General features: G+C 44.1%; 1 protein-coding gene across 7 annotated transcripts in view; it reads right to left on the bottom strand.

The window, feature by feature from the left end:
* SYTL3 (synaptotagmin like 3) overlaps window positions 1-18135 on the bottom strand; it is a 93424-nt gene that overhangs the window by 13420 nt on the left and 61869 nt on the right. For 6 of the 7 annotated variants that reach the window (XM_072829417.1, XM_072829429.1, XM_072829426.1 and 3 more), the window contains 3 exons: window positions 16787-16911; window positions 9280-9414; window positions 911-1089 (listed from right to left, as the gene is read on the bottom strand). In XM_072829417.1, coding sequence (XP_072685518.1) covers window positions 911-1089; window positions 9280-9414; window positions 16787-16911 — 439 coding nt within the window. The remainder of the gene's footprint in view (window positions 1-910; window positions 1090-9279; window positions 9415-16786; window positions 16912-18135) is intronic. The other variant, XM_072829432.1, reaches the window with a different exon arrangement.

Raw genomic sequence — 18135 nt, 5'->3', positions numbered from 1 at the left:
AAGTTTTCTGTGTAGGAAAAAAGAAAGGCAAAGATGTGATCCTCACTTGAAACCATACACAGAAAACCAATTCCAGTTCTAATGTGAAAGGATCTAAGTATGAAAAAAACTCTAATAGACAAAAATAAAGAAGGATGTCTTTATAACCTTCAGGTAGGATTTTTCTATAGACTCAAAATATAGACATTTTAAAGGAAAAGACGGATAAATTTGACATCAGATTCTCTTCAAGAAAAGCCATCATAAACAATGTTAGAAAACAAGTAAAAACTAGAATATATATATATAATACATATAATCAATGAAGAGTCATATTCAAAATGGGTTTTTAAAAACCCCCACATTCTTGTAAATAAACACAAAAACAACAAACAACCCAATAGAAAAATGCCAAAAGAAACAAATGGGAAGTTCACAGAAGGAGAACCCTATGTGTCTAATGCATCTATAAGATGTTGCTTATCTCTGTTAGTAATCAGGGAAATGCAAGCTAAAATGAGGAGGTATCAGTTCATATCAATTGGAAAAAATTTTTAATCTGTTCAGGATTATGTGAGATAGATTTTTGGCTTGATTTTTCCTCTATGAGAAGTCAAATTTCCCAACACCATTCATTGAAGTTCATCTTTTTCTGCACTGATTTCTAATAGTCCCTTGATCCTAGAAGTGCCCAAGTAGGCTATGGTCTGCATCTGGACTCCTGATTCTGCTCGACTGACCTCCTTATCTATCCTTGCATCAATAACCCATTGTTTGAATTACAACAGCTTCAAAATAATTCTCAATAGGTCTTTTTAGTTCTGTTCTTTTAAACAATTGTCTTGGTTATTTTGGGACTCTAACTTTCCGTATAAACTTTAGACCCAGTATGCTTTTCATCTAATGTCAAAACTTAGAAAAAGAAACTTACGGATTGCACTTTTTCTTCTTTTCCTCTCCATAGGCAAGATTCTTACAGGCCTTGATGCATATTTCTAAAGAACAGGTTTTGAAGCAATAGCGAATGGCAAACTCTATTTCTCCGCTAACATTAGCATTGTCAAAATTGCCCATCTCTGTACAAGTGCTGTTAATGCTAATTAGACTTGCCTGAAATCAAGAATAAGAGATATAATAAATTACTTCACAGTTAATTTATTTGTTGCAGTTCTGGTTTCAAGATATCAAATTAATCAAAATTCACACAAACCATACATCCTGACTCATAGTAAGTTAATAATACATCAGCTTGTATTTGCCAAAATAAGTTGCCACATATTCTGTCCTAAGGAGATGGGAATTCCTCAGAAAGTCTGGTCTTGCCCAGATACGGTGTTTGCCTAGCAATAAAGGTTACACAATCTCATTCTTTAACATAAATCAGTTGGGATGAAGTGGATTATCTCCTGTGCAATTCTGCAAAGATAAGTCTCAGGAGGGCAGATAATACTCGTGGCAGGAACAGCCGTGTGGAAAGCAGCAGAGCAGGGGTGCTAAGTACCATGATTGGGAATCAGATACAGTTGGATTCCATTTTTGTTCTGCTACTCATTAGCTGTGTCAAGGTCTAAATGGAAAAATTAATACCAGCCTCATAGGGTTATGGTAAGAAGTAAATGAATAAAATGTGTAAAGTATGTAGTCAAAGACAACAATAAATTCTGTTTAAATTTTCATGGGTGCTTAAACAAAAAATAAAACTGCCACCATAAGTTAGGATGCTGTGAGCTTCGGTGATGTAGATAAGTAGCGTGGAATGCCCGTGCCTAAAACACAACCAAACCCCTATAACACTATTAAATTTGCTTAAATATTTGTCCCATTCCCAGGCAAAAATCTCAGGGCTGATTCTATAAAAATAGGGAAGCCAGAATGATTTCCACTTCTAATTTCCAGTGAGTTCCTCCACGCTGCAAAACATTGTGGGAAGAAACTAAGAAGAAAGTCTCAGGCTTTCTCTCTCATTAGAGAGAGAGCCAAACCAAACCAAACTAACAACTCATCAGAGGACCTGAACCTGAATTAACTAACACCAAGAACACAACCAATTCCACCGCATCCAGTCACGGGCTCTGATAAATGTCATCTGCCAACACCCATGCAACTGTTAGAATGGAAAACAATCTTTACTTTACATTTTCCACTCAAGAGGGCAAGGAGTGGTAAGACAGCAGGAATCCCTGACATGCAGGGAAGAGGGGATGGCAAGAGATGCTTGCAAAAGGTGTGTGCACTTTTTGCAAGCATAACAGGGGTGATGAATGCAGGGGTGAAACAAACAGTTCCAATCATTAACATGGCATTTGTCCCAGGACACCCCCGCCCTTTGGGCCATGTCAGACTAAGTTGTATTACAGCAATGTTTCTGCCTAGAACGAACAGAAAACTGAATTAAATCACAGGCAGTTTCAAGGCATTATAGAGCTACCAAGACAGGCAGGACACAGGGCCCAAGTGAGAGAAGTGCCATGAGCCTGATGCTCTGAGTTGTGTCTTCCTCTGAGGCATCTGTCCCTGGGCAAGCAGACAGGCCTGGAGGATGGAGAAGTCAGGCCATGGGGCTCAGAAGCCAAGAGCTGGGACTCAAAAACCAGTGTCCCAGGGTCCTGAAGGCATGCTGAGCTTCAGGAGCTAAGTTCACAGAGAAAGTAGAAACGCACCAGTGGGAGACACACTAGGTGCTTCTTTTCCATTCAAGGGATTTGCTGATTCGGAAGCTCTCACTGAGCAGCTGAAAAATGCTTTCAAGGTTCATCTTCCTGGGAAAGCCCACTACAGAGGAGGGGCTTAGTGACTTCCAGACTTTCACTGGGGACCCTTACCCTCACCCCCCAGCTTACTTCCCAGGAGTCAGAGTCAACTGCAAATGGGGTCCTCACAAAGATGGACACCCATCACACCCATCTTTGAGCTTGGAGTGAGCTCAATCAACACCAGGTGGGAGAAGACTGTTCACCTTCACTCTAGCTGTCTGCTCAAAGCAAAAGAACATTCTCTCTGAAAGAGGGTCACACCCACCTCCCCGTGCCACTGGAAGCTGAAAGAGCACAGGGCTCTGTTGGGTCTTGCCGTCCTCTGTATCTCCAGCACCCAGCTCCGTGCCTGGCTCATGGTAGATCCCCGGTAAATATTTATGAAGGGAGTAGAGAAAGCACTTGAAGTACTCTGATTTAGCAGGGCTCTGTGTAAATATCATGGCCTGATGGGGTACGCGGTCTTGGGTCTCAAGGAGCTACAGAATGAAGTAAGAAGACTCACTCGGGTGGTCGTCCTCATCTTAGACAACTTCCTAAGTCATTTAACTGTGGAATCCAGATGGAAACTATTTTTCAATAAAACTACAGGCAGGCAGTAGTTTAATGAACTACAATAACAATAAAATAAAATTGCTGAAAATCAAAGACAAAAAACCGTAAAGGCACAGAAAGAAAAGCTATGCTATCTTTCATGGGGGAAACAGAAAGGGTAGGAGAGGATGTGTCCCCAGCACTGGGGTGTATCACCGGGGCCACTGGCTGCATGCGGGAGGGAAGGTGGAGTAGGTGAGGTACAGGCACAGTGAGGTTAATTTTGGTATTAGGAAGATTAGACAATTCTGACCTGATTCCTTTTTTGGGGGAGGGGGGAGTGAAAAGGGATATTTGTTGAAAATGAGCAAGAGGAGCGGGGTAAAAGATCTGAGTGAGTTTTGAAAGAACTGGAAAAGGTGTGAAATGATCTGAGAGCAGGAAACTGAGCTGCCCAGAGAAACGCATCAGGCCTGGGACGGCTGGCCTATAGGTGACAAAACGGGGCAGATCTGATCCCCACACACTCACACTGGGGGGTGAGGTCCTCCCTACTGAGTGTACAGCTGTTCTGGGGTGGAGAAGGTTGCCCCTGGCGCAGCCAGCTTGCTGCAAGAATTATAATGCATCCAGAAAGCATTAGAATTACTCATCTCTCATTTCATAAGTACATTAGCGGACGTCAAAGTAGGTTGGGATCCACCCAAAAGTTGCACAGTAAATCAGAAGCGGAACTGGAAGGGAACCAAGGTGCCTAAGTCCTTGGGCTATCAGCTTACACTAGCATCTCTGAGTCATGCAGCTACTGTGCCCGCTGAGCCAGGGAAAGTATAGCCTCAGATAATGAAAGGACAGCAGAGCACATCCTTTGGTCAACCGCATTCCTGAGATCATTTATGTCTCTACCACTGTTGCCTTGGGAGGGTTTTCTAGTTCTATTTTCCTTGTAGCCAGAACAGGATCTTGGAACAAGTTGAAACATTGAGCAGCAGCCCATGGAGTCAACCAAAAGGTCCTGGTCCAGAAGAGCAATTAAGAACTCAGTCTGACTTTGATTTGAACCATTGGTGTTGGTGGGGTTTGAAGGAGAAATAAATCTGAGCAAAAGTGAAGGAGATTGACCTTCACAAAAGTGAAGGCAGGCAGAGAGCATTCAGTGACTTTCTCCAAAGGGCACAAGTTGGCTTCTGTAGCTGCAAGCAAGGCTCGATGCCCTTTTCTTTCACAAAGGCAGGAAGGAGGGGTCAACCGAAACCACAGCCACAGTTCACCCTTGAACAACATGGGTTTGAACCATGCAGATTTTCCCAGGAAGCACAGTCCAGTTCTGCAGATGTGTTTCCCCTTCCTTATGATTTTCTTAACATTTTCTTTTCTCTAGCTTACTTTATTGTAAGAATACAGTACATTATACATATAACATTCAACATATGTGTTAATTAACTATATACGGTATTGGCAAGGCTTCCAGCCAACAGTAGGCTATGAGTTAAGTTTTGGGGGAGTTGAAAGTTATACACAAATTTTTGATGGCACAGCGGGTCAGTGCCCCTGCCCATCACGTTGTTCAAGGGTTAACTGCATTCTTTAAAAAGAAAAAAAAATCCTGATCCAGAAGCACACTGAGAGCACGGTTGTAGAGTGGTCAAGATGGTGGCAATGGAGCCAGAGGCTTTCATTCAGCTCTAGGTCCCGACACCTAGTGGTTGTGTGATCTTGAGCAATATTCTTACCCACTGTAGACTCAGTTTCCTTACCTGTAAAATGGGGTTCTACATCATAAGATTGGGATGAGGCTCAGTTTTGTGGTTTTAGTACATACATATATATCCCCTAAACAGTATATTGGTTAGCTTCACCTGGTCTTGGAATTTATATAATTAGAATTCCTACTGTATATATATTCCTCTACAATTGACTTTCTCTTGATATTGTTTTTTAAGATTTTAATTTATTTATTCATGAGGGACACACAGAGAGAGGCAGAGACATAGACAGAGAGAGAAGCAGGCTCCCTCCAGGGAGCCTGATGTGGGACTTGATCCCAGGACCCTGGGATCATGACCTAAGCCAAAGGGAGATGCTCAACCACTGAGCCACCCAGGCTCTCTGATGTTCTATATTTTAAATTCATCCATGTCATCAGATGTGGTTTGAGTTCATTTGTTGTCACTCCCAAACACTATGCCATTGGATGAATAGGTCATATTCATCCTTTTTGTTTTTTTTTTTTAAATAAAAATACATTAATATGGGTAGGTAGCTAAACATAATACTCTTTAAAAAAAAAAAAATCAACGGAGCCAGGGGCGCCTGTGTGACTCAGTTGGTTAAGCATCTCTCATCTGCCTTTGGCTCAAGTCATGATCCCAGGACAGAGCTCTCCTCTGTCCCTCACCTCGTTTGTGCTCCTTATCTCTTGTTCTTGCTCTCTCTCCCTCTCTCTCTCTCAAGTAAAAAAAAAAAAAAAAAAATCAGTGGAGCCAGACAAGTTCAGAAATATTGACAGAAAATGAAGGATTCCCACATGCACCTCTGTGTGATGGGCAGAGTGAGCATTTTGAGCCAGTCTCTACTTAGGAGTAACCCAAATGCCATGGTGATATCCCACGTCTCAAATTTATGTTTAAAGAAAATGTATGGGAGGTTGGAGTTTTTACTTCTTTGATTAAAAATCTGCTCTCCCTCAAACTTATGCCAACCTCCATATCTGAGGAGTTCCAATGTCTACTTCATGTGCTCACTCCGGCATCACAACACCTTCTGGCAGGAAAAATGTAAACTTCATGAAAACACTGATATGAATACATTCCTTTTTAGATTTTTTTAAAACAGAAGTATAAACAAAATTAAAAACCAGACAGGAACTCTGATAGGAAGTTTTCTCCTGGAGGAAGTCTAAAAAATGAATGTATGTCTTCACTAAGTTCCACTCCTTCTGATGATTGGACTTTTACTTTTTATTTTTAAAGAAAATTGTTTTTTCCCTTCCCAAACATTACATTTTTATGGGAAAAAATACAGAAAATACAGATGAGACCCCAGAAAAAAAATTAAGAAAAAAAAATCCCATCATCAAGAGTCAAATTTTGGTGTATTCCTTTCATTTGTTTTGCAATGTCTATAGTATAACCATTTTGTTTTTATAAACATATGCTACTGTAATACTATCTTATAACCTTATATCTTCATTTACCAATGTGTATTTTCTACATTAATATTCTTCAACATTTTTAATAGCTACAAGATATTCCTCTGGATAAATGCACCATAACTTATTTAACTATTGCCCTATTTTGAACATTTTACTTGCTTCTAATTTTTCAAAATGGAAACAGTTATAAGCAATGTTCCCTGGACATCCAGGTACACATTTTTGGGGCAACATTTATGATAATTTAAGAACATTTCCAGGGCACCTGGCTGGCTCAGTCGGTGGAGCATGTGGCTCTTGATCTCAGGGACATGGGTTCAGGCCCCACGTTGGTCATGGAGCCTACTTAAAAAATAATAATACTTTTTTTTTTTAAAGGATATTTCCTATAACTGAAATTGCATAATTGAAGGAAACATTTTTTTAAAAAGATTTTATCTATTTATTCATGAGAGACAGAAAGAGGCAGAGACATAGGCAGAAGGAGAAGGAGGCTCCATGCAGAGGTTCAACCACTGAGCCACCCAGATGCCATGAACATGCATTTTAAAGATTTTTGATAGGTATAGTGAATTGCCCTCCAGCAGACCCCCCAGCAGTTTATAAGAACGCCTGCAGCCCCACAGCCTTGCCAATTCTGTCCTGTATCACTTCTAAAATTTGCTAAAATGGGGACACCTGGGTGGCACAATGGTTTAGCACCTGCCTTTGGCTCAGGGCATGGTCCTGGAGTCCCAGAATCGAGTCCCACATTGGGCTCCCTGCATGGAGCCTACTTCTCCCTCTGCCTGTGTCTATGCCTCTCTCTGTGTGTCTCTCATGAATAAATAAATAAAATCTTTAAAAGATTTTTAAAATATAAAATTTGCTAAAATGACCTCCAAACACCACTTGCTTTCATTTTTGCACTGATTCAACTACCTGGGAGGTTGAAGCTTTTCCCCAATTTATTGTCCCTTTGTATTGCTTCTTTTGTAATAAGTAGAGATTTAGAAAGCTGCTTCCGGCTCCGACTTCCTGTTTCTAGAGGATGTCAATGTCTGTCAGAACAGGCACCATCTCTGGGCTAGAAGCAATAATCAGTGTTTGCTTTGTGGGAGTTTGGTTTCCCCAAACAAACACTGCTTCAGCTAAAGGAACAGGTGAGGATTAATCACATAAAAAGTCTACCTCGTGAGGCTAACCTGAAGGGCACAAGTCAGAGCACCCTAGGAGGAGGAGGGATCCTTGTTGATTTGCAGTGTAGTTTGAAGAAATAACAGGGCAAGAGGAACACACTCACCCGCTTCTCCTCACCCCAGAATCATTTCCCAGCAGTCCTAAAGGTTGTCTAGGTGTGGGTCCGCCCCAGGCAAGTTTTGCAGAACCAGGGGGTGGCCGAACCATGGGTGTGGTCAGGGAACCCACTCCCTTGGAGAGTCACCAAATCTGTGGGACAGCACAGAAGGCCCGGGCTTTGACTCACGGGGCTCCCGGGTGTTGAGTCAGAGCTCCACGTTACTGTAAGGGCTCTGCAAGCTACGTCGACCTCTGTGAACCTGTCTTCCCATTTGTGAAATGGGTAATAATCTCCACCCGGCAAGATCGTTGTGCAAATGACTGATGGGGGAGCATCTGGCTCAGTGGTTCACACACAGTAGGCTTTCAATCAACAGCAGCTCTGGTAAGGAGTCATGTCACGGTCCCACAAGTTTTTTGTATTTTGTTTTTTTAATTCATGAGAGACACACAGAGAGAGGCAGAGAGAGAGGCAGAGACATAGGCAGAGGGAGAAGCAGGCTCCCTGCAGGGAGCTTGAGGCAGGACTCAATCCCAGTACCCCTGGATCATGCCCTGAGCCAAAGGCAGATGCTCAACCACTGAGCCATCCAGGTGCCCCTAGAAGCTGAGTTCTTAACCACTCTAATACACCACAAAATTAGTACATTTTGATTCTCCAAACAACCCAGTGAAATAAAAAGAACAAGCCTGATGTCCATTCCTTGATGAGGATTCTGAAGTTTAGAGAGTCTTTGTGATTGTCTAAGATTATTTAATATGTTAAAGAGCTATGACAGTGACTTGACCCATCATCCAAGGCTCTGTCATAGCATGTATCACAGTCTTGGGCATAAAGTCAGCCTTCCTTCAATGTTTTTGAATAAACAAATGAATGACTAAAAGGCCCGCCTCTCAACAGGCCCAACCTTTGAAATATCTTGAAAAAGAAGAGCACAGTTGGAGGACCTATGCTACTTGACTTCTGACTTCCTTCAGTAATCAAGCCGGAGTGGTCTTGCCACGACACAGTGGAAAGATCAGCAGAGCAGAACAGAGAGCCCAGAAAAAGACCCACAGTCACACGGTTACTTGATTTTCAACAAAGATACCAAAGTCCATGGGGAAACGACAGTCTTTTTTTTAGGCAAATGGGTATTCGTGCCGGAAAAGGAGCCTCAACCTACGCCATTCACAACATTAATGAGTTAAAGCACAGACCTACTCATAAAAAGTAAACTTTCAGAAAGCTTCTAGAAGAAAACAGGAGGAGGTCTTCATGACTTGTGTGTAGACACGACCCAGAAATAATCGTAAGAGAAATATTTGATAAATTAGACGTCATTAAAAGTAAAAACTTCTCATCTGAAGATACCATTATTTATTATTAATTACTATCTGTGTGTATAAAAGAAAAACCATCGAAGTATAGCCAGGTTTCCCCAGCTCCCAGTGTAAGTAAAATATTACCTCTAAGTTCTATTGTCCAGTTGCAGTTCATCTCACAAGACAACAGTCCCCATCTACCTGTTCCTGCCAACCCAATGCGGCATCATGGTGACAGCCATGCATCACGTGTTCAGGGAATTAGATGACACTCACGTGTCTCAAGCCTCCTGAGAATACAGCGCTGGGCGTTGGCCGGGATGAGAGATCCTCTTGCTTCAAAACAGGGTTAGTATGGCGTTTGGGACTCTCTTGATTGAGGGATTTTAGAATATCTGGTGCACTTGCCTTCTGGAAAAGGAAACACAGAATTAATGATGGAGTTTGCATCCCAGTGTGATTTTGTTCAAGTGTGGTAACTACACTAAGCAGAGCCTGCATCTATGACCTGATGGAACTCATATGCAAACTTCTGGGTGCTGAGTAAGAGAGCACACACTTCTGTTTGGATAAATGCATACACACACACACACACACACACACCCATGGGGCCCCAGCAGGCCCCAGCAAGCACTGGGATATTCATGAACAGCGGTGGGCGGATCACTTATGAAGTAATAAGTCTTAAGGAAGTCCACATTTTGACCTTAATAATGATCCCTGCATTAAATCACATGAAACACAATATTTAGCCTATCAATTGTAGCTCTAATGCACTTATAAAAAAGGGGGAAATTAATGCTTCTCAATTTTATCAAAATACTTTAATAGTCAGTACCTCTTCTATAATGTATACAGCTGTGCTTTCCAATGTAGCAGTCACCAGCTACATGTGGCTATTTAAGTTCCCATTAATTAAAAGCAAATACAATTAATAAATTTAGCTCCTCCATTGTACTCGACACATTTCAAGTGCTCAGTAACACATGGCAGTGGTTAGAAACTTCTCTTGCACGGTGTTAGCAGAGAGCCATAAACATAATGCACCAGGTCGGAAACCTCTTCCTGGTTGAAAATAGGAAGTTTGTGAATCCAGACTTTAGGTTTTGATGCCAGGTTGGAAGTGGAACTTGGAAATATAACATTTGCAAAATAGTTGCAATTTTCAGGAAGGAAAGACAGAGAATATTAGTAAACAAGTGAAAGAAGTGATTAGTTCCAGATTACTCATACTCGTTATGCTCTTGATCCCCAGAACGCCAGCTCGGTTCCATCAGACATTTGTTTAGCAATGCTATCTCTTGACCCACTGTTCTAAGTCCTGGGGTGGAAAGATGGACAAAGGAGAAGGGGAAGGAGGAGAAGACACATTGTCCAGCCTCCAGGGGCTCACCTAGATGGTCAGAAATAGATACTCCATTGAAATGGAGGCACAGGCCAAGTCAACAGGAAAGAGGAGGGGGAGAGTTTATGCAGAGGGAGCGTCAGGATGATCTTCAGGGGAAGTATGACCTGAGTGGAAGGCTGGGGAGAGACTCAAAGATGGGGCATCATGAGTGGAAGCCCCATCATGACGGTTAAATATGCAGCATGTTCCTATACCTGCCAGCGACCCATGCAACCACAGTGACTCAAGAGGCCAGATTCCTGACATGTCAGGTTGTCCAGAGAACAGACATCTTGGGGACACGAAAGAGCAGGCCCAAGAGAGGAGACAGACGGCCAGGAGAGTCATAGAACCAAGGGGAAGATTTCAGGGATGAAAGATGTTCAAAGAGAAAAGAATACGAGAAAAGACTCACCTAAAATTAAATGCAGATTTTTAAAAATTGCCTATCAGATTAACAAATATTAAAATAGAAGGCATAACATTTAGTGCCAACAGGGGAGCTAAAAAGCGGGCTACTCCACTTTTAGTGGTCGTGTAAACTGAATAAACCCAGAAGGGCAGTTTGGCAGAATGAATTATAAGCCCTAAAAAAAGTAGCTGTGAAAAATGATATGTATTGATATGGAAGGAATTAGAATGTTAGACATTTTTAAAGCAAATTACGAAAAAGGATGTGTGGCACGATGCCATTTTTTAAAAAAAGATTTGAAGATTTAAAGATCCCCCCTGTGAGCAGGGGGAGGGGCAGAGGGAGAGGGAGAGGATCCCAAGCAACTCCCTGCTGAGCGTGGAGACTGACACAGGGCTCCATCTGACAACCTTGAGATCATGACCTGGGCTGAAACCAAGAGTCAGCTGCTTAACCATCTGAGCCACCCAGATGCCCCATGATGCCATTTTTGTAAACGAGTGTACATATGTACTCCAAGGGATCATCCTGGATCAACGCTGTGTTTGCTTTTTCTTCCCTCCTCCTCCTCCTCCTCTCCTTCGTCTGTTTTCTAAACTCTCATTAGTGTGTAGGCATGGGTTTAATATAGATTAAAGGAATAAAGTCATTCTTATAATTAAAGAATGGAATTCTGGTCAACTGTGTCAAAGGGGACAAAGTCATTGATGAGATGATGTTCAAATTGGCCATCTCACTCTTCAATCAGGGGTGCCCAAGGGCACCCTGGGGAACAGTGTCATATTGGCAGGGGGAATGCACTGCACGGAAGCTAAGAGTGAACAGGAAGGAGGCCAAAGCAGGGCAAGGGCAGGGATATAGCAAGAGTGGAGGATGTGTTCATGGGTTTTGGCCATGATGAAGAAATGGAAGAACAGCTTGAAGGGAATCCTTCAAAAGATGCTCCTTTTACTTTTTTTAAGGTGGGGAAGATCGGGCCATATTTGCAGGTTGAAGAGAAACAAAGATAGGAAAAGCATCGAGCTGAGCAAGCAAGGTCCCAGAAGTAAGCGAGGAGGATGGGCCCAGTGCCTGGGAGGGCTCCGCCTTAGGAAGGAACGTCCATCTCTGAGGCAGAAGGACAGGATGGCTAATGATCCGGAGAAACTCCGAGTGGGAGGAAGTGGTCAGAGGGCTCTCCCTCCACAAGGCCTCCACCCTCTGAGCGCATCAGGCAATGGCCTTGGTGGATGTGGAGAATCCCATCTGAAATAGCACACAAGGCAGCCATCAGAGCAGGATACAAAGAATAATAGAGGCTAAATATTAATATAAATCTTTGGGACACTTAGGTGCTTAATACATCACCACTTAATTCCATATTCTGTAGCAACATAGTTCTCAAATTGTTAAAAAAAATTGATGACAGAAAGTTCTGAAAAGGAATGAAGAGAATTATCTTTATGTTAGCGATCACATGGCATGTCAAATTCATAGCCAGAGAAGACTGTGCTTCTAAATATGTTAGGATTCTGGAAAACCTTTAGTGAAGCTTAAGTGCAAATATAAATATTTTGAAATTATTAGAAAAGTCAGCACTCTTCTGAAGAGCATGCCTGTTTTGACTAAGGAATTAACCTGAAATAAATATTGTGTTCAACTCCTCCCTGGTAAATTGGGAAGGACCTGGATGACTTTGTCATGTTCTGTGCCCCGTTAAAGGGCATCAAGATTCAAAGAGCAACTTATCGACCTTGTCCAGGCATGTTTCCGCCCCCCGCCCCTGTAATTTTTAATGTACTTCAATAACCATCTAGTTTGGGCCAGGTTACAGAGAAAAATGATCGCCCCAAATGAGATTGCCCCAAATTCTACTCCAGACAGAATTAGTAATCTTAATATTCTATCCTGAAAGATCAACACACATTAGGCTTGATTGGATCAAATTATGGACTCCTTGAAACCAGTCTGTGCATTTGGGATTCTTCCTTTCATCTTTTTCTCCCTTTCTTTTTTCTTCCTGATCTTAAATAAGAGAAGGGGGAAGAGCCATGGCCATGCTGAGACAGCATCTGAGGTATCAGAAAATCACCGGGGTTGTGCTCAGCCAACAGGACACGCTCCGAGCCAGGAAAAATCCCAGCTGAAAGTCAGGCCCCCTCTCCTGGGACCACTCGGGGGGGGTCAAGGGCCCTCCAGTCTGAGGATCCAGGGTTTTCACAGTTGAACCCAAGGCCTCTGCCTCCCTTCCCCTCTGGCTGCTCAGCCTTGGTGTGGGCAGCAGGGAGGGAGAGAGAAGTATGCGGGGAGCGCCACACCCCGGGGCAGGTGCTTTCTTCAGATTTCAGACCTACGTGGGAAAACTTCACATAAGGGGCGCAGAATGAAAGAGAGGTTTCTTCCCCACCTGCATCCTGTTCCCTCTCCTCAGAGGTAGCTCCTCCCAACACCTTCTTGTGTTTCCTTCCTGGTTAACAGGTGCATGTCCTTACGGCCAATAGAGAGCCACGCACGTTAATGAGATGCACACTAAAACCCCACCGGGATGCGCAGAGCTCTCAGAGGACAGGGGAGAGACGACACCTCTCAAAGAGTCCTGGCCCAGGGGCACCTGGGTCGCTCAGTGGTCCAGCATCTGCCTTCCGCTCAGGTCCTGGGATCGAGTCCCACACTGGGCTCCCTGCAAGGAGCCTGCTTCTCCCTCTGCCTATGTCTCTGCCTCTCTCTGTGTGTCTCTCATGAATAAATCAGTTTTTTTTTTGTTTTTTGTTTTGTTTTGTTTTAAAAGAGTCCTGGCCCAGATGCTGCAGCGAGGGAGCATTTTCAGAACACACTGCTCACACTTAATGGGCAAAGCAGCAGCGTGGGAAGCGATCCTGAGCTCCTTTTTCAATGACCATCCCAGAGTCACCATGTGGTCTCAAGAAAGCTATCTACTATTTCTGTGCCTCAGTGTAGCCACCTGCAAAGTGGGCACTGACAACCCCTACTCCCGAAGGGCACCGCATTGGGTGCTTGATGTTGGCAAAACGTTCCAAAGTGCCCCAATGGAAATGTGAGTGTGACTTTTATGAGCTCACCAGCTAGGGCATGTGTAATTGCAGTCTGACAAATGTCCTATTTAAAGATGTACTCTTTATATTTCAACCCCGTAATTATTTAGCATTTATAGAGCATGCCATGATTGCTGAGTACTTTATAAACATTTGGCTAAATTGCTCCTTTAAAACAGCCATATCCTAAAGAAAGGTGGGGAGAGAGAAGGCCTGTAAAAGGGAGGAAGCACGTCCTGCCAAGAGCCTGGCAGTGAACTGGATACACATGACAGAGTGTCTACATGATGGGGGTCCTTTGTCTTGGCCCTCATAGTCTTCCTCACCTCTACCTTGGAGCTCCCTTGTTTCATCAGACAAGCTGGCAATTGCCCAGCAGGCTGGTTCCACGTGGACATACAGTGGGGGAGGCCGAATGCTGCGGATGTCATGTTACAGGTCAGCTTCTAAATGCCAAAAGCTAAGCCACATCACATGGCACATGACATCAGAAACAGGAAACGTGCTGTCCACAAATTTTGTGGGCACCTCTTCCTGCAGGCATCACAGGAGTGGTGTCTGGAGCAGGCTCTGGCTGACTACCCCCCTTGGTCATCTCTTTGCTCCTATGCCCTCATCTTTCATAGCAAAAGCAATGGCACAGGCCGCACAGGGTTGTTTTAAGGATTTAAAAAGTCAAATATCTAAAGGGGTTTACATCAAAAACAGTGCCTGGTAACCTTATGAGTGTTAGCATCAGAGGGGCTTCATCCCAATTCTTTGGGCCCTCATTTGTCCTCCTGATGTGGCATATAAAGAGGAGGTTATGAGGATAGAATTTAGAACCATACAAGCCTGGACTCTAGGGACGCCTGGGTGGCTCAGTGGCTGAGCTCCTGCCTTCGGCCCAGGGTGTGATCCGTATCCTGGGATCAAGTCCCACATCGGGATCCCTGTGTGGAGCCTGCTTCTCCCTCTGCCTGCGTCTCTACCTCTCTCTCTCTCTCTCTCTCTCTCTCTGTGTCTCATGAATAAATAAATAAAATCTTTAAAAAAAAAAACCTGGACTCTACTCCTGGCTCTACATTTTATTAGCTGTATATATATTAGACAATACGGTTACCCTTTCGCTAAAGCTCAGGTTCTAGATCTTTTATTTTTTAAAAGATTTATTTATTTATTCATGAGAGACAGAGAGAGAGAGAGAGAGGCAGAGACACAGGCAGAGGGAGAAGCAGGCTCCTTGCAGGGAGCCTGACGTGGGACTCGATCCTGGATCCCGGGATCACACCTTGAGTGGTAGGCAGACACTCAACCACTGAGCCACCCAGGTGTCCCTCAGGTTCTAGATCTTTATCACGGGACTAACAATATCTATCCCAGTACTTTTGTAAGAATTAAGTGTGACTAGTATGTAACACTGCCATCATGCCCAGAACATAGTGTCTCCTAAATGTGTGCTGACATCTCCTCGACCTGTTGACCCAGAGACGGTGGCCGCGATGGTGTCTGTGCAGACCATGGGAGCCGAGAGGAGTGAACACTTGTTTGCACTTCGGCATTTCAAAGGCCTTCCAAATACATCTCACACACTCTAGATGCCTTCTCCTAAATCTAGGTCCCAAGGGCAGCAGCAGCCTCACCTGCTCACCCAGCAGCTCCTCAGAGACTCATCGGAGACTCTGCATCTCACACCTGCCCCAGATCTACTGATTCAGACTCCGCATTTCAACATTTCCGAGTGACTCACACAGGCATTCAACTTGTGAATAGCTGCTCCAGAGTTCAGCCTCCAAACCAAGACCGCCCACCACTTTCTGGTTGTGTAACCAAGGCCATGTGACTTGATCTCCGTAAGCCTCAGTTTCCCTAAATGTAAAACAAGGCCAAACGCAATAGTGTGGGGTAGTGTGAGGATAAAACGAGATGATCCGAGGAAAGCCTTGAGTGGAGTCTGGCACACAGTAAGAAAGACTGGCAATTTAGATAGTATATTTAGATGGCTTAGGTAGCAATTTAGATGCTGTATTATCTCTGGGGATCTTTACAAGCGGCCTGTGGCCTTGGGCAGAACGAGTATTATCATTCTCATTTCACCAAGAGCATATTGATGCTCAGGGAGTTCATGTGACACACCCAAGGTAGAGGGGTCCCCAACGGAGGCAGAATTTGAAACCTTGAGCTTGTGTGTGGAAGTTCCAGCAGGAGGTGGGGCTAATCTAATCCACTTGGCTCAAGTAGTCTGGGGACATCCTGAGTAGAGCCCGCAGCTGCAGGGAAGGGGCACCTGTCCTGTTCAGCCCACCAGAGCAGTCATATTGACCCCATATTGACCCATATAGGACACCTGCTCTAGCCAGGTCACCTCAGCTGGACTACAACCCAGGTGTTCTGATTCTAAAGGCGCTTTCTGTCCTGGGCCAGAGCATCTGCTTCAGACTTGGTTAATCCTGGTGGAAAGCCAGACTAATTATTTACTTAAAAGCCTTTATTAGGTGCGCTCTCTTGTGGTTTAGATACCTGGAGAGAGCCTCCCTCGTGATTGCCCGTGGTCATGCAGCAGTTGCGTTTTTAGTGGTTTCTAGCAGAGACCAGGAGAGATTCTAACTGGAGGGTGTTGGGAGTAGGAAAGCCTCTTGACTCTCCATGAGGGTCTTCAACCTCAGGAACCACCTGGCACATTTTGGCCCTGCAGGTGGGCCCTTTGCCTTTGGCGCAGACTTGAAGCCGGCAAGGAGTCCCAGTGGACACCTGGAAGCCCTGGGGGCTTGGCCATTAGGCAGAAGCTTTTCCCTGCTCTCAACCATTTTCCAAATAGACCCTGAAATTTGACCATCATTTGGCCAGGCCTTCCCAAGAGAGAGGGGTTCATAATTACATTTTTCGGACTGCTTAAGATAAAAGGCAAACTAAATCTATAGAGAAATGGGCTAGAAGTAGCTCTCGTGGTGGCCTGGTGGCCTTGGGGAATACCCTGGTGGTGACGTTGATGGCAGTGTCAGACTGGCTCCTTCTCTCCGTCCGGCTAGCACATTGCCTGGGACCCGTGGCTAGGAGTTGCTTGTCAGAGGTCATGTCATTCTGGGACTTGGAAAGCTCTAGAAAACAAATACAAGGGATAACAGGTGGGAGCACACAGCTTTGACAGACTCCTAGGGCCCTCCTCTGGGACTCCCTGCAACCACACTCTGAGAAACCCCAAGGTCTCTGTAGGCTAGGCTTACAGCATGGGGAGGATGACCCTGAGCTCTGGGGTCCAGGGATGTGTCCCCAGACACCGTGTGCTGGACACGGAGCACACTGCCATGCACAGCACAGATGAGCTGGATTCTCAGGGGTGATGGTGTGGCCACTTGCCTCTGTGGGCAGACAGCCACCATCAGGGTGGGAGCGCAGGGGAGGTCATCCAGCCGGGTTACTCTGTATCCTGGGCACATGCCGTGAGTACCCAGTTGTCCAAGCACCAAAAAGGCAGCCTAACAAATCAGCCAACGTCTTAGGGGTTTCTTATAAAGATTTACAAATAAATACCATTGCTTGGGACCTTTTGAGGAGAGGTGGAGGCAAATTCAGGGTACCCTTATAATTATTTTAATAAGCAAACCCTGAAAATACAACTTTTCTTGTAATGTAATACTGGTTGAGAATAAAGGTGAATAAAGTGAGAAGGAAGGAATCCACACACAGAAGCAAACAATCACCTCAAAAATGATTTTGTCCTCCAAAAATGTCTTTCCTCTTCCATGGGGTCCTTGTCTCTCTCAAAGATGACCCTGAAACTATCTTTAGAGCAGAGCCCGCTGATGGATATAATGTGGCTTATATATGCCATTTCAAATTTTCCAGTAGCCACATTTTAAAAAGAGGTAAAAATTAATTTTAACACTATCTTTCACTTAACACAATATATCCAAAATACTGTTAAAATATATAATCAATATCAAAATTAACAAAATGTTTAATCGGCAACTGACACATAATACTAGTTTCTGGGGTACCTTACGAGATGATCACCACCCTACATCTAGTTACCACCCACCACCATGTAAGACTGTTTCAACATTACTGTGCAGTACAACTGATTTTTAAATTCTTTAAGCAGTATATATCTGGAATCTGGTGTGTATTTTACCCTTTATTCAGGCAGGCCACATTTCCAGAGCCATCTGCAGTTAGCATATTGGACAGCCTGGCCCCAGAGCATCCTGTCCTCTGATCCGCTCCTCGAGATGCTATTTATTAGGCATCCCCCACATGTGCTCCCGGGCATATGTCTGCAGAGCATCTCTCTTCTCTAGAGGAGAACCTCACCTGCCCCCCAA

This window comes from Canis lupus, chromosome 1 (assembly GCF_048164855.1).
Source record: "Canis lupus baileyi chromosome 1, mCanLup2.hap1, whole genome shotgun sequence".
NCBI lineage: Eukaryota > Metazoa > Chordata > Mammalia > Carnivora > Canidae > Canis > Canis lupus.
Note: the sequence above shows the minus strand (reverse complement) of the source record. Positions and strands in the feature narration are given on the sequence as shown.